The sequence below is a fragment of the Kryptolebias marmoratus genome, linkage group LG11 (assembly GCF_001649575.2).
Source record: "Kryptolebias marmoratus isolate JLee-2015 linkage group LG11, ASM164957v2, whole genome shotgun sequence".
In the NCBI taxonomy this organism is placed as follows: domain Eukaryota; kingdom Metazoa; phylum Chordata; class Actinopteri; order Cyprinodontiformes; family Rivulidae; genus Kryptolebias; species Kryptolebias marmoratus.
Window position 1 is genome coordinate 26,872,273 of NC_051440.1, and position 14,732 is coordinate 26,887,004.

The following is a 14,732-nucleotide window of genomic DNA, read 5'->3' on the forward strand; positions in this document are numbered from 1 at the left end:
GGAGGAGGAGCAGGGGGAGGTGGGGGGAGGGCCGCGGCTCACTTCCTCACTTCCTTCCTCGTCCTGAGGAAGCGTCTCTCCTCTGCTGGGCTCTGAGAACAGATCAGATCCAGGAAGTTTCCACCAACAGAACCCAGAGAACCTGAAGAAGGAGCTCCTCTTCCTCCTCTTCCTCCTCTTCCTCGCTGTCGACCTGTTGCTCCTCCTCGTCCTCTCGGTGGAGTCTCGTGCCTCTGTTCGGCTCCTCTACTCTTTTCTCTTGACTTTTTATCTCAGCTCGAGCCTCTCTCTCTCTTCTTCCTTCGCCCCGCCCACAGCCCCGCTCTCTGGCCTCTGATTGGCTGAGCGGGCAGAGGTGCCACCTGCTGGTGTTTCAGGCTCCCTGCAGCTGCTGAGGAGGAAATGGACTCCTGTCCTCCAGCAGAAAGACTCTGGTTTGGGTTTCTGTTAATTAAAAGCCAAAGTTTCAGTTTTTATCTTTCTACGCTCTAAAAGCTGTTGGTGCTCGAAGCGGGAACACCTGGATGCTGACCCTCTGATTGGCTGAAGGTCATCTGACCGCAGAGTCAGGATGACATTCAGACCTTTTCTCCTTTCATGACGAAGCCTCAGGTAGAACCTGCTGCCATCTTTGTTTCACACCTGAAGATCCCGCCTCCTCACCTGAACCCCTAAATCTGAGCCAATCAGAAGCAGCCATGACTTGCTGTTCTCACCTGATGCCCTCTGGGTAACGGACTCTCAAAGACAGCTGCTGACCCGGCAGGGTACCGGCCAGCTCTGGGTTAAATCTGGACCAGTTTAACTCAGCAGGTTATCGGTTTAACCCAACAAACGGGTTAAACTTTCCATCCAAGGATGTGGTCGATATGACCAATAAGAGCTACTAAAGTTGAGTTAAAAAGAACAACCAAAAGTCTGAGTTATTAGTTAATCACCACCTGGGCTAGCTAACTGGTGCTAATTACTGTTAGCATCAGCTAGCATCAACTAACGCTGTTTAAAGAAACCAAACTAAACCAGCCAGGTTAAACATCTTCCTCCGAGTTGTTTTAATCGTCGTATCTTTGCTCATTTGGTCCAGGCAGGTCCAGCTTTAACCTGCGAGTTAGCAAAATAACCCAGAGGTTTTCAGTGTGTTCAGAGAGGAAGTTTCAGGTTTATTTTCATCAGATGTTTCAGGTTTGTTCTCCTCAGGTGTTTCAGATGTTTCAGGTTTATTCTCCTCAGGTGTTTCAGATGTTTCAGGGTTATTCTCTGCAGGTTTCAGATGTTTCAGGTTTATTCTCTGCAGGTTTCAGATGTTTCAGGTGGAGCAGAACCGAGTGAAGCTTCATGCGGTGGACTCACATGGATCAGGTTCTGCTGCCCTCCCACATGTTTTACATAAAGATGGTGAACCAGCCCACACTGCTGCTGCTGCTGCTGCTGCAGAGCTCAGGTCACACAGCCGCTCTCAGACCCACGCACGCATCTTCAACACGTGCACGTGGAGGCTCCATCCCCCTGGGCTCCTGCTCCGAGGAGGAACTGCAGAATCAGGACCAGGCGGGTTATTTTTGACAGCCAATTAAAAACAGACGTGCAGGTTTGTCTTTAAAAAGATGAGAGACATGTGAGACAAATCCAACCCGTCCTGCGTCCAGAGTTCACAAACATCAGTCCTCGGATCAGGACCTTCAGAACCTTTAAGACCTCTGAAGTCCTGTCAGGACGCAGAGTTCATCAGGAACATTTAGTCCTCCTTTAAAAGGAGGGTCAGAATGAAGACATGGATTTACACGGATATGTCTGAGTCCAGATTTCTGCAGCAGAGATCAAAACAAGGAAAATACTGAAAGAAGAAGAAGAAGACTCAGGCCTGTGAAGAAAAGATGGATTCTTGTTGTTGTTCTCCTCAGAATAATCTCAGGAACAGAACCTGATTCAGGCAGAACCTTCAGTCTGAATCAGGTTCTTAAATTCAGTGAGTTTAACGCCGTGTCATCGAAGGAACCTTTGATTTATTTGTTCACAGAAACTTCAGGTGAAGAAAACGTTTGTTCAGATTTTTATTTCTCGTTCGGCACAAACAGAACCTTTTATCTGGTGAAGCTGGAGCATCTTTGAGTCTCACCTGCTCACCTGAACGCAGCGCTCAGCTCCCACACACCTCCCCCTGAGTGCGGCTGAAGTGCATGCTGGGTAATCTGAGCCGAGGAGTCGGTTTGTCCTCAAACTGCTCGCTGATCAAAAAAAATCAAATTTTCTGCTAAAAGGCAGCTTAGAGCTGAAGGATTTCACTGAAGTCAAACAGCTAAAGTGTTGGAGCTGAACAAGCCGAACAGAAGCTAAAAGCTGCAGGACAAACATAGGCTAAAATTAGCAGAGCAGCAGCTAAAAGCTAAAAGCAGATTAATGAGGAAGAACTGTTAAAGTGCTGTTCTGTCTGTTTTCGACGGGTCAGCTGGATTTCTATAAACATAAATATAAACAAAGAACAGATTCTCACATTTTCTTTATTCCAAACAGCTTTAAACTTTAATTAAATTCAGCAGAAAACTGAAAAATGATTTATGATCTTCTCTGCTGACAACTCGTCGTGTTTAATAAAATAAACTCTTATTTTAATCGGAAATAATTCAGGTTTTCACTCTCAGGTTATTTTTATCTTTGAGGAAACGTCTCGGTCCAAAACGAGTCTGACAGAACCACCCGGAGCCCGGGTTCAGGTTCTGCTGGAGGTTCTGGTTCTGCTGGTTGTGAAGACAAAAGAAAGAAAGTCATTAATTCACAAACCGACGCATCACCATTGGGTTTATTTACAGGGAAACATCTGGACCAGAACCAGCAGAACCCTGAACCAGGACCAGAACCAGCAGAACCCTGAACCAGGACCAGAGTGATCCAAGTTTAGACCATCAGAACCATCCCAGAACCGGGCTTTGGACTTGTTGCTGACAGTCCTTTTCCCTCTTTGGTCCATTTCTTCCAACAAAGCTCTGGAATTCTGACCCGTCTGACCCGACGGGCCGACCCAGATGGAGCTCTGAGAAGTTGGTGCCGCCTCAGGATCTGGATCGGATCAGGACTGTAGAACGTGACGAAGGTTTCCAAAGTGATTCCTGACCCATGAGGTTCTGCCAGGTTCCAGATAGAGAGAGAGAGAGAGAGAGAGAGAGAGAGAGAGAGAGAGAGAGAGAGAGAGAGAGAGAGATAGATAGATAGATAGATAGATAGATAGATAGATAGATAGATAGATAGATTTTCTGACTGGTGTTCAGGCGTTTTAACTCCAGATGTTCGCAGGTTTCCCTTCATCTTCTTACTTTCAAATATTCAAGCCTCACCATGACACTTCCTCTGCCGTGCTTCACAACTGAAGTTTTTGTCCCTGAGGACTTGATGTTCTGCTCCTTCAGTTTTTCTGTGAGGAACTTTGTTTCTCTTCAGTTTGATGCTCGTCTGAATGTCCTAAACGTCCTCGTCTTAAAGGCTGTAATCTGTGTGTTGAAGTAAATGAAGCTGGAGGGATAATGTTCCAGCATGTCCTGGTCCTGTCCTGTAGAACCCGTCCTGGTGCAGACCCGATGTCCCATTTCGTCAGGATCAAACGAGGGTGACGCTCTGCCTCGTCCCACATAATCACATCATCCTGGTGCTGTTGGATCAGAGCCTCTGTTCTGCAGGGGGGGCGGGGGTTCTGATGTCCAGCAGCAGCCCTGACACACACACACACACACACACACAGGCCCGGTGTAATCTCATTACCTGTCCCTGTAACAGTATCATAATAAAGTACTGTTTGATCTGCAGTAATTTCATTAAACATAATGAAACACGCAGAGCTGCAGGTTCTGAAGGGAAACATCAAAGTTCTGAACCGGGTCAGAGGTTATCTGATCCTGTTTACAGACTGAACGATCAGGTCCTGGATCAGGTCCTGGATCAGGTCCTGGATCGGGTCCTGGATCAGGTCCTGGATCAGGTTGTGTTCCTTTTCTTAAAGACTTTCAGATTCTGTTCATCTGCTGGAGAAACCTGAAGGTTCTTCTGTTCTCCGCTGGGCCAGAATCTACCAAAACAAACTCCTCATAATCTGAGGATGGATGGATGGATGGATGGATGGATGGATGGATGGATGGATGGATGGATGGATGGATGGATGGATGGATGATGGATGGATGGATGGATGAATGGATGGATGAATGGATGGATGGATGGATGGATGGATGGATGGATGATGGATGGATNNGTCCTGCCGGTTGGATGCAGGTGGACTTCCTGTCCTGCCGGTTGGATGCAGGTGGACTTCCTGTCCTGCCGGTTGGATGCAGGTGGACTTCCTGTCCTGCCGGTTGGATGCAGGTGGACTTCCTGTCCTGCCGGTTGGATGCAGGTGGACTTCCTGTCCTGCCGGTTGGATGCAGGTGGACTTCCTGTCCTGCCGGTTGGATGCAGGTGGACTTCCTGTCCTGCCGGTTGGATGCAGGTGGACTTCCTGTCCTGCCGGTTGGATGCAGGTGGACTTCCTGTCCTGCCGGTTGGATGCAGGTGGACTTCCTGTCCTGCCGGTTGGATGCAGGTGGACTTCCTGTCCTGCCGGTTGGATGCAGGTGGACTTCCTGTCCTGCCGGTTGGATGCAGGTGGACTTCCTGTCCTGCCGGTTGGATGCAGGTGGACTTCCTGTCCTGCCGGTTGGATGCAGGTGGACTTCCTGTCCTGCCGGTTGGATGCAGGTGGACTTCCTGTCCTGCCGGTTGGATGCAGGTGGACTTCCTGTCCTGCCGGTTGGATGCAGGTGGACTTCCTGTCCTGCCGGTTGGATGCAGGTGGACTTCCTGTCCTGCCGGTTGGATGCAGGTGGACTTCCTGTCCTGCCGGTTGGATGCAGGTGGACTTCCTGTCCTGCCGGTTGGATGCAGGTGGACTTCCTGTCCTGCCGGTTGGATGCAGGTGGACTTCCTGTCCTGCCGGTTGGATGCAGGTGGACTTCCTGTCCAGCTTTAGCTGCTAAAAGTAGCCGAGCTGCTGTTCTGTCATCAGAAGGGTTTCCCAGCATGCACTGCAGCGGTGAGCATCATCATCATCAGGTACATCTTCATCCTCACAGCTTCCTGTTTCTGTTCACCTTAAAATGATCCAGTTTTAATCTTTTAGATCGTTACAGTTTGGGTTCTGTTCTGGTTGGTTTGGGTTCTGTTCTGGTGGATCAGTGGTTCTGTTCTGGTGGGTTTGGGTTCTGTTCTGGTGGATCAGTGGTTCTGTTCTGGTGGGTTTGGGTTCTGTTCTGGTCCCTTCATGAATTGTTTGTCTGTTTATTTGTCTCTGGACTCGTCGGTGGATTTTAGCTGTTTGTGTTTTTGTTGATATTTTAAATTTTCAAACCTTTTATTTATTTTTTTGTATCTTGAGTGGATTCCTGGGAGTCATCCTTCATCAGCTCAGCTCAGAACATCGAGAAAAACCTGGAACTGGAACCGGTTCTTTATGCTGCAGACAGATTCAAATATGAAATAAATCTGATAAATTTATTCTGTCTTGCATGAAAGAAAAGTAAAGAAACTCAGAGAAAATAAAATGTGTCTGATCCAGTTCAAGCTGTCAGGACAGAACCAGAACCAGAACCAGGACCGGGTCTCCTGTTTGGTTTTTGAAGATGATCCGTTTAACGAGTTCAGAGACAGCAGATGATGAAGATTAATGAGGTTATCACATGATGGATGAGCTGCTCTCTGATTGGTTGGTCAGTCACACCATCGAGCCTCCTGATTGGTCCTTTTTTATGACTGTTCTTCAGCTCTGACCCAGTCCCTGCTGAAGGAAAACATCCCCACAGCATGATGCTGCCACCGCCGTACTTCACTGTAGGATGAGAGGCGGCGGATCTGAAGCAGACGTGGTTCTGTTGGAACAGGTGGGAGTGTTCCGAGCTCACCTGACTCACCTGAGTCACCTGACTCACCTGCTTCTGATCCGACTGATTCTGTGGAGCTAAGGGGATGGGCGGAGCTTCAAAGGGGTGAATACTTCTGCATCCATCATCCATCCATCCATCCTCCATCCATCCTCCATCCATCCATCCATCCATCCATCCTCCATCCATCCATTCATCATCCATCCATCCATCCAGCCATCATCCATCCATCCATCCATCCATCCATCCATTCATCATCCATCCATTCATCATCCATCCATCCTCCATCCATCCTCCATCCATCATCATCCAACCATCCATCCATCCATCCATCCATCCATCCATCCATCCATCTCTCCAGCTCCAGAGCTCTTCAACCTGTGGTTCTGGGGCCACATGAGGCTCTTTAGAACCACAATAAGAAACATTCATTTAACTAATTTCATTTTAATTAGCATGCAAATTTTTAAAAATAAAATATTGATTTATTTTAATTATCAAACATGTCAGTCAGTTTGTCAGTTTACCTTTTCAGTAATTTAACTTCCTGCGACACAGCGACTTTAAAAAATAAATATTTAAACACATTTACAGCAAGCAGCTGAACAATAACTAACTAAGAGTTTTTGAATCAGACATTCTGCAAAAATATTTGTATTCTAATTAATTTATCTTTATTTAGATGTTAAAATTTGAATAAATTACTGAAGTGGATCCAGAAACAACTGCTGGAGAAATCTGATATTCAGGTTTTATTTTAAATGTTTTTGTCCACAGACAGAACCTGACAGCAGACAGGAAGTCCGGATGTGCAGATCAGTGTGATGCTTCCCTCTGGTGGCTGCTTCCAGTCCCTGCAGAATAAAAAATAAATAAAAAATAAAAATAAAAACCTCTGCAGGAGTTGAAGACGTAGCAGGCAGCTCCTGACACCAAAGCTTTTTGTTGTTGTGTATGAAGACACAAATAAACACATTTTAGTCATTTTCTGATTCAGTTTTGGTCTCAAATGTTTTCTGTTTTTTTTCTGGATATCCAACTAATCTTAATTAATTACATTTTATCATCTTTTTTGTCTGTGAGTCTAAAAGAAGGAAGGATTTTTAAAATCTTGTTGGATCTGCAGCGACTGCGCTCATAAAAAAAACTAACTGTGATTCTTTTTTAATTTAATTTCACTTAAGTCAGTTTGACTGAAAACATCTCAGGTTCTTCTTCATCAGCCGAAGGAAACGAGATTTAAATCCAGAAAAGCCAAAACAAAAATGATAATTTAAACGAGATAAGAGGAGCGGCTGTGATGGAAGATGAAGGTTTGTTCTTGAAACTGAAAATAACTGAAGGTGAGATGTTTTAGTTTATGTTTATTAATTGTGTCTTTTACCAAAAACTGTTGAGCAGCTTTTCCCACAAATATAAGAAAAATAAAGACTGAAACTGAAACTCTTTTTATTGTTTATTAATAAAAATAAACTCATTCTCGCTCTTTCCAGTAATCTGGTTAAAAACAGAAAATAAAAATAAAAAGGCCTGTCCTCTTCCTCCACAAACGGTCCGGAGGCTCCACAACAACAACACAACTCCACGGTGTGTGTGTGTGTGTGTGTGCGCGCGTGTGTGTGTGTGTGTGAGGACTTTCTCTCCGTAGAGTTTCACTCAGTTAACATCCGGGTTTTTTCCCTAGGCAATGGGAGTCGCAGCACCGCCGTTCCTTAGGCAAAGTGAAATAAATTCGCCGCACCGACACAAAAAGTAGTCCGCCCGTCGAACAGCCGTTCCCGCCGCCTCGCCCCGCTCATCGGCCCGATTTAACGAACTTTACCGGCGGCGGGAGCGAACATCGAGCCCCCCGCGGCGGGAAGGCGGCCGTTCGGTGGCGGGGGGAGTAGTTTTTGTGCCCCCTTCCTCCAGCTCGGCGGCGCAGGGATCCGTGTTGTGATGAGGCTGAGCTGAATGAGATTGAAGAAGAGTTCTTCTTGTTTTGTAGCTTCAGTTTCTGTGTTTTTACACATTTTTTACTAAAACTCCGCCTAAAATACGGCAACAAAGTGCAGCTGTGCGGGCAGGAGGCGGCCGGACTGTCGCTGCGCGGTTCTCCAACCGTGGATCGGCACCTAGGACATATATATTTAATTAATCTGGAGGAGGACTGCTGCTGAGTAAGTGCACATTGGGCTTTTTTTAATCTCGTAACTTTAATTTAGTCTGCTGTGGAAGTTGCGGCGGCCGCTGCTCGCTGGCCGTGCCCGCGGGTCGGCGGGGGTGTGCGGGCAGGTGTGTGAGCCGGCGGGCGGCGTGCTGTCCGGGTGTTTGTTGTGTGTGTGTAGCCGCGGTGTGTTTCTTATTCTCGGAGTTGTGGAGGACAAGGGGCCGACAGAACTTGGAGCCACCGACGCCTGCTCCCTCCGTCCGCCGAGGGCTGGTTTTTAGAAAAGATGGCGTCTGCGGGCTCTGCTCCCCTTCTCCTCCGTCCTCCTCCCCGCCGTGTTCGCCCCCTCCGCGCCTCCTCCGGAGGGCTCCCGGCGGCTCCTGGCTGGAAGTTATCCGCCTGCTGGCGCCTTAGCCCGGGCAGCTAGCAGGACGGTTAGCATTAGCGGCTAACGCTCTCCACTTGTTCGGGTCGGAGCGATGCGACGATCCGTTTTCAGCCGCAAACACCGACTAAACCACGGAAATGCCCCCCGAGAGGAGCGCGTTGGCCCCGGCGGCCGGAAGCGGGCTCTCCCGCCCCGGCGGAGCTCCGGACGGTTATAGCTGCTTAATAAAGCGGTTATAAAACAAACACACAGTTTGGAGCACTTCAGCCTGAAACCTCCATTTTAACTTGTTTTTCTTTCGGGCCTCTGCAGCGGCGGCTTCGCCAAGTTTTACCCCCAAAACTTCACGTCCCACCCGGGGAGCAATTAGCCCAATTAAGCCCGGTTCGGTTCGGTGTGCTCCCCGCGGTCCGCCCGACGGCCACGCATTCAGAGAGTTGAACTCACCTGAGTCCGAGGAGCAAAGAACAATTAATATCATCCAATCAGAGGGAAACTTCCTGCCTCACCTGGATGATTGATTTTTAATAACAAGAACTGAAACTTCCGGTTAGCAAAATATCTCCTCTCATCTGCAGCTGATTAAAGATGGCCGCCACAGCTAATGAGTCAGCTGGTAGTAGCTGAGAGTCGTCCTGAAACAATAAATAATAATCTGAGTTTATTAACAGGAAGGAAAGCTCAGCTACTACCACTCCTGTAGCTGCGGCGGCCATCTTGACTTGGGCTGTCTCTGGAAGTTAGTTTTTATTTTTTAGGAGAGTTTAATAAAAAACATCTTTGATATATTCTGCTGACAGACATATGGTTACATGATCGCCCGCCGGTCTCACTGAGGCTTTCAGAAAAATCTGCTTCTGTTGACAATCAGATGTTTAAATAAAGTTTTATCTTGTTGAATATTGAAGTTTATCTTCGATGTAATCATAAAATATAAATAAAGTGAATTGTGTCGTTTTTAAAAGTAAATGTTTTCAAATAAAAGTTCAGTTTTAGTCTCTAAAAACTCATCAAATAAAATTTACCTGAAAGAATTAAAAACAAAAAGAGTAAATATAAAACGTAAAGATAAAATAGATCCTTAACTTTATAAAACAATAACTTAAACTGATCATAAATTAAAGAGGATTTCAGCTGTTTTACATTCCTTTAAAGCTTTTATTTGATTTAATTTTGAACAAACTGGTTTCTTTTTGTTTTCTTGAAGTATTTATTTATTTCTCTGTACTTCATTATTAAAGATTTATTTTCTTTAAGTTTTTCTCCGAACATTGAAACTTTAATAAAAGTTCTGATTTGTTGCAGATTGTTTTTATTTGTTATTTTAATTTCAAATAACAAAAAGATAAACTTTGCTTTAATAATATTCTGTAATAAATCCAGTTCTTTGGGAAACTTTCAGGTTTTAATTGATCAGTTGTTTCTGTTTATCTTGGCAGGCGATCATGTTTCTGTGCCTCTGTTAGCAAAATAATCGGATTTACGTCGAATCAAACGATTCACTTTTAAACTCAGCTGATTCAAGATGGCCGCCGCAGCCAACCGACGTTTCAAACTCTAAAATCTGGCGAGGTCGTAGCTGAGAGTCATCCCGACACGCTCTGAGAGCTTTCAGTGTTTCACCTGGACCAGAACCCAGACCGGGTCTCGGTTCTGGACTGAAGTCTGGGGTTCTTGTTTGACCCGGAATATAATTTAGTGTTTACTAAAAGTTTTTAATTATTGGATGAAACATCAGACCGTCAGGAGGGACGGACTGATGGTTCTGAAGACCTGGACCTGAACCTGAACCTGGACACGGACCCAGACCCGGACCTGAACCCAGGCTCAGACCCAGACCTGGACCCGAACCTGGACCCAGGCTCAGACCCAGACCTGGATCTGACTTCAGACCCAGACCCGGACCTGAACCCAGGCTCAGACCCAGACCCAGACTCAGACCCGAACCTGAACCTGGACCAGGACTCAGACCCAGGCTCAGACCTGAACCCGAACCTGGACCCAGGCTCAGACCCAGACCCGGGCCCAGACCCAGACTCAGACTCAGACCTGAACCCGAACCTGGACCCAGGCTTAGACCCAGGCCCGGGCTCAGACCTGAACCTGAACCTGGACCAGGACTCAGACCCAGGCTCAGACCTGAACCTGAACCTGGAGCCGGGCCCAGACCCAGACCCGGGCCCGTGAGAGGTGCAGCAGGCTGTAACGGGTGTGTTTGTTTGTTCTGACAGGGCAGCTCAGAGGGGTGGAGTCCGGTCCCACAGCCAGGTGGTGAGTTCTGTTTGAGGTTCTGATTCAACATCTTTAACTGTTTATCACTGAAGACAAAAAACTTTTAATAAATGATTTAAAGACGGTTCTGGAGGTCCAAACTGGCTTCAAAATAAAATCTGAGCCGAACTTTAATTTATAAAATAAATCTGCAGGTTTCTGAACAAATAAACATTAAAAGTTTCTGATAATAAACGGATGTTTGTTTGTTTCAGCGCCTCTTTAATGCTTCAGTTGGATGGTTTTCCTACTGGGGACGGTGTTCAGGTGAGCGTCCAGAACCAAGGTCCGAACTGACAGAACCAGAACTCTGAATGTTCTGCTTGTGTGCAGCTGGAACGGTGGAGTGGTTCTGCTGGTCCAACTGGTTCCTGTTTGAGCTTTACAGGAAGTCCTTATATGGTCGCAGCTCACACCTGTGTGTGTGTGTGTGTGTGTGTGTGTGTGTGTGTGTCAGGCTGATCGATCGGCTGGCAGACTGACTGGATCCATGATGGAACTACAGACCTTACAGGAGGCTCTGAAGGTGGAGATCCAGATCCATCAGGTGGGTCCGATGGTCCACGGGCCTCCACTAGAACCAGATGTGTAGATCTTTGAAGCGTCCCCGGTCCCTGAAAAGTTCACATACAGCTGCTGGTTCTGATCCGTCAGAACCAGCAGAACCGGGATGGGAATAAAGACGCTGCTTTTAGGTGAACAGAAACAAAGAAATAAAGAAATAAAATGTAGTTTTAAAAACTTCCGATCTGGGTCTGAAAGTGAGGAGAAAGTTTCTTTTTTATAAAATCCAGAACATTTTTACTAAAATAAAAACTGATCCAAACAAGCTGTTTTCTTTAAAAGTTGTTTTAATGTCTGAAAAAGTCTTAATTCTTTTCTTTCTTTGTGGTTTTATTTAAGAAAAAGTCTTAATTTAAAACCAGGTGAAGTTCCTGCTCTGACCAGCAGGTGGCGCTCTGACTTCTGTTTTTCTGTCTTCCTGCAGAAACTAGTGGCTCAGATGAAGCAGGACCCTCAGGTAAACCCAGCCGATGTTTCCACACACCTGCACGGAGGTTCTGGTCCGGTTCTGCTCGGATTTAACCGGTTTTTCTGTTTCAGAACGCAGACCTGAAGAAGCAGCTCCACGAGCTCCAAGCAAAGATCACGGCGCTCAGCGAGAAGCAGGTAGAGAACGACTTCCTGGAGACGAGCGCTCGAGTCCTCAGAGTTCATCAAACACAGAAACTGATTCCTGCCCGGAGAACCCGGAGAACCCAAACAACAAAAACTACAGAAAGCTTATAAAGAAAGTGTCGTCAGACACCTGAATATATTTATAATAACACAGATTTATGTTTAAAATAAGTAACTGAAATACAGAATAATTTACCTTTAATGTCTGCAGAAGTAATCTTTTATATCATAACTCTTTTAATTTAATTTAAAAATAAAATATACGGCTGAATTCCTGATGCAGACCAACAACAAACGAGTTAAAATCATCAAATTTCAACAAACTATCATTTTGAAGCTTTTGAGAGTAGTAATAATAACTCAGGTCAGAAATAAAAAAAATTAAAATAAAGTCCAATAAAAAGTTTAACATCATGAAATCTAACAAAACTTGGAGACAATAAAAAAGAAAGAACTAAAGAGTTCAGGGGAAATTAAGAAACTAAAACTACAAAAACAAAGCAGAGAAATTTAACACCTAAACTGCTGGAGAGGATAAAGTTATTAAACATTAAAACCGTCAGAAAACACGTAATAATTAATGTTCAGTAAAAGAATAAAACCAGACGAGATCGGACAAACTTTAAACCCTGAAACAACCGGAGAGCTCAGAGAAATTATGTTTAAAACAACAAAATTCTAAATTTAAACCCACCTGAAGGAAAAATGTTTTTTGTTTATTTTCTTTTTTTCTGTGAAGTAAAAGCAGATTTTTTTCTTTGATCGTCTGTTTTACAGAAACTGAAGGTTTCACAGAAGTCGTCTTTATTGTTTTTTGTTTTTTAGTCTCGGTTCTATTTCCAACCAGTTTCTATTTTTATCCGCTCCCCGCAGGTTTTATTGTTTGTTCTTCTGCTGATTCATGTTGTGTGATCTGCTGCTTCTCACAAGGATTTCAGATCCTTGGAGGTGAAAGTCGAGGTCTTCTCAGCCCGATGCTCAGATTCGGGTGTCGGAGTGTTTGAAAGGAGGGTCGCTTCTCTTTCTTCTGATTGTGTTTGGCTGCTTTAAGTTGCTGATGGAGAGCCGCTGTTGCTAAGCAGCAGATGGGCTTCATCCTCCGATTGTGAATTCAGACGTCAGATTTCTGCCGCTGCCGCCGCTTCCTGTTTTACCTTAAAGATGATTCTGTTCTGACAGAAAGATGCAGAAAACAGGCTCATTAACTCATTAACATCTCATTAACTGCCGTTTTTGTTTTTAATTAATATAGTTTCCTGTTTTCAGAGGATAGTTTGTTTCCCAGAATAAAAAGTCTTTTAGTTTCAGGGAATAAAGATTCATGATTTATTATTTTATTTGTTTTCCTGAGTTGATGCCTCTCGTGTCGTGGTAAACTTGGCTCCATGTTTAGAAAGGCGAGCCTAAAGCTCCCAGCTGGAACGTAAACACAAGAAGAAGAAGAAGACGGCGAGGAGTCGAAGGTTAGAGGCGGTGTTTCCTGATTTTTGTCTCTCTGCAGCTTATTTTCAGAAACCGCCGTCTTATGGCTCCTAAAACGTCTCCTCGGCTCGTTCTTCATGAAACGTCATCTAAGAATCAATCAGAGACAAACAGTTAGCCATAAAACGGTTCTGATCTTGCGGTTAAATCCTGCGTTTTGCTGTTTGTGTCTCAGTTTCATCAGGAACAAGCAGACAGGTTGGAATGAAACCCGCGTCAAGATGGCCGCCTCAGCCAGTGGCTAACACAGAAACAACTGTTTGGTGTGGTAGTAGCTGAGAGTCGTCCTTAGTTTATTTCAGAAACATGGCTGCAGATCCACCAGAGTTAACCTTAAACTATTATAACATTAAATAAATGTGATTAAAGCTCTGAGCTTCTAACATTCAGAATAAAGCTCAGAAAGATGTAAACGTTGAGTTCCTCTCTGTGAGCCGGAGGTTTGACCTGAGAAGAATAATGTTTGTTTGTGTTTCAGAAAAAGGTGGTGGAGCAGCTGAGGAAGGAGCTGCTGGTGAAGCAGGAGCCCGAGGCCAAGCTGCAGCTGCAGGTCCAGACTCCTCCTGCAGGGGGCGACACCAAGCCGGCCAGCCTGCTGCAGAGCCAGCAGATACCTGGAGGACTGCAGCAGGTGGGCGGGTTCACACACAGGTCACAGGTCAGACGCTCACATCTTTCTGCTTTTCTTCCTCACAGAACGACGGCGCCTCAAAGCTTTAAAGATTAAACTTCCTGTGACGCGTTAACGATTAAAACCTCTCAAACTGAAGCAGTTTGTTGATTAAAGGAAACGTCGATCAGCTGCTCGTTTGTTGACGTTTCCTGGATTATTTTCTGATCAGACGCTGACGGTCACGCCGGTTCTCACCACCAAGACTCTACCTCTGGTGCTCAAAGCTGCCGCCACGCCCGCCCTGCCCGGCGCCATCCTGTCGCAGCGCCCGGCCGCCGTCGCCATGGTAACCACAGCTATCGCCAAACCCGACTCGCAGAACGCCCCCATCAACCTGCAGGTGGCCAGCAAGCTGACCAATCAGAGCCCAGAACCCTTACGTCTGGTCTCCAAGAACGCCGTGGTGGTAAGACGCTCGCGGTCGCCGCCGCCCTCCGATGTGCCTCACAGTTTGTGTCGTGGCGTGTAGAGCTGCTGTCGTTGACCTGTGGCTGTTTCAGCGGCTCTCAGAGTGAACCACGTTTCCTGTCGTCTGTCTGGGTCAGTCAGTCTGAGGGTCAAAGGTCAGGCCTGAGGGTCAAAGGTCACACCTGAGATCAGTCAGTCTGAGGGTCAAAGGTCAGGCCTGAGGGTCAAAGGTCACACCTGAGATCAGTCAGTCTGAGGGTCAAAGGTCAGGCCTGAGATCAGTCA

The 14,732-nt window shown here is 46.0% G+C and overlaps 1 protein-coding gene across 1 annotated transcript in view; it reads left to right on the forward strand.

Moving 5' to 3' along the window:
* Positions 1-7,705: 7,705 nt before the first annotated feature.
* The window catches only part of phf21ab (PHD finger protein 21Ab), a 30,348-nt gene continuing 23,321 nt past the window's right edge, over positions 7,706-14,732 (forward strand). Inside the window, exons 1-8 of the mRNA XM_037978291.1 lie at positions 7,706-8,056; positions 10,666-10,705; positions 10,921-10,972; positions 11,163-11,252; positions 11,694-11,726; positions 11,810-11,875; positions 13,845-13,997; positions 14,209-14,445. Coding sequence (XP_037834219.1) covers positions 10,931-10,972; positions 11,163-11,252; positions 11,694-11,726; positions 11,810-11,875; positions 13,845-13,997; positions 14,209-14,445 — 621 coding nt within the window. The 5' untranslated portion in view covers positions 7,706-8,056; positions 10,666-10,705; positions 10,921-10,930. The remainder of the gene's footprint in view (positions 8,057-10,665; positions 10,706-10,920; positions 10,973-11,162; positions 11,253-11,693; positions 11,727-11,809; positions 11,876-13,844; positions 13,998-14,208; positions 14,446-14,732) is intronic.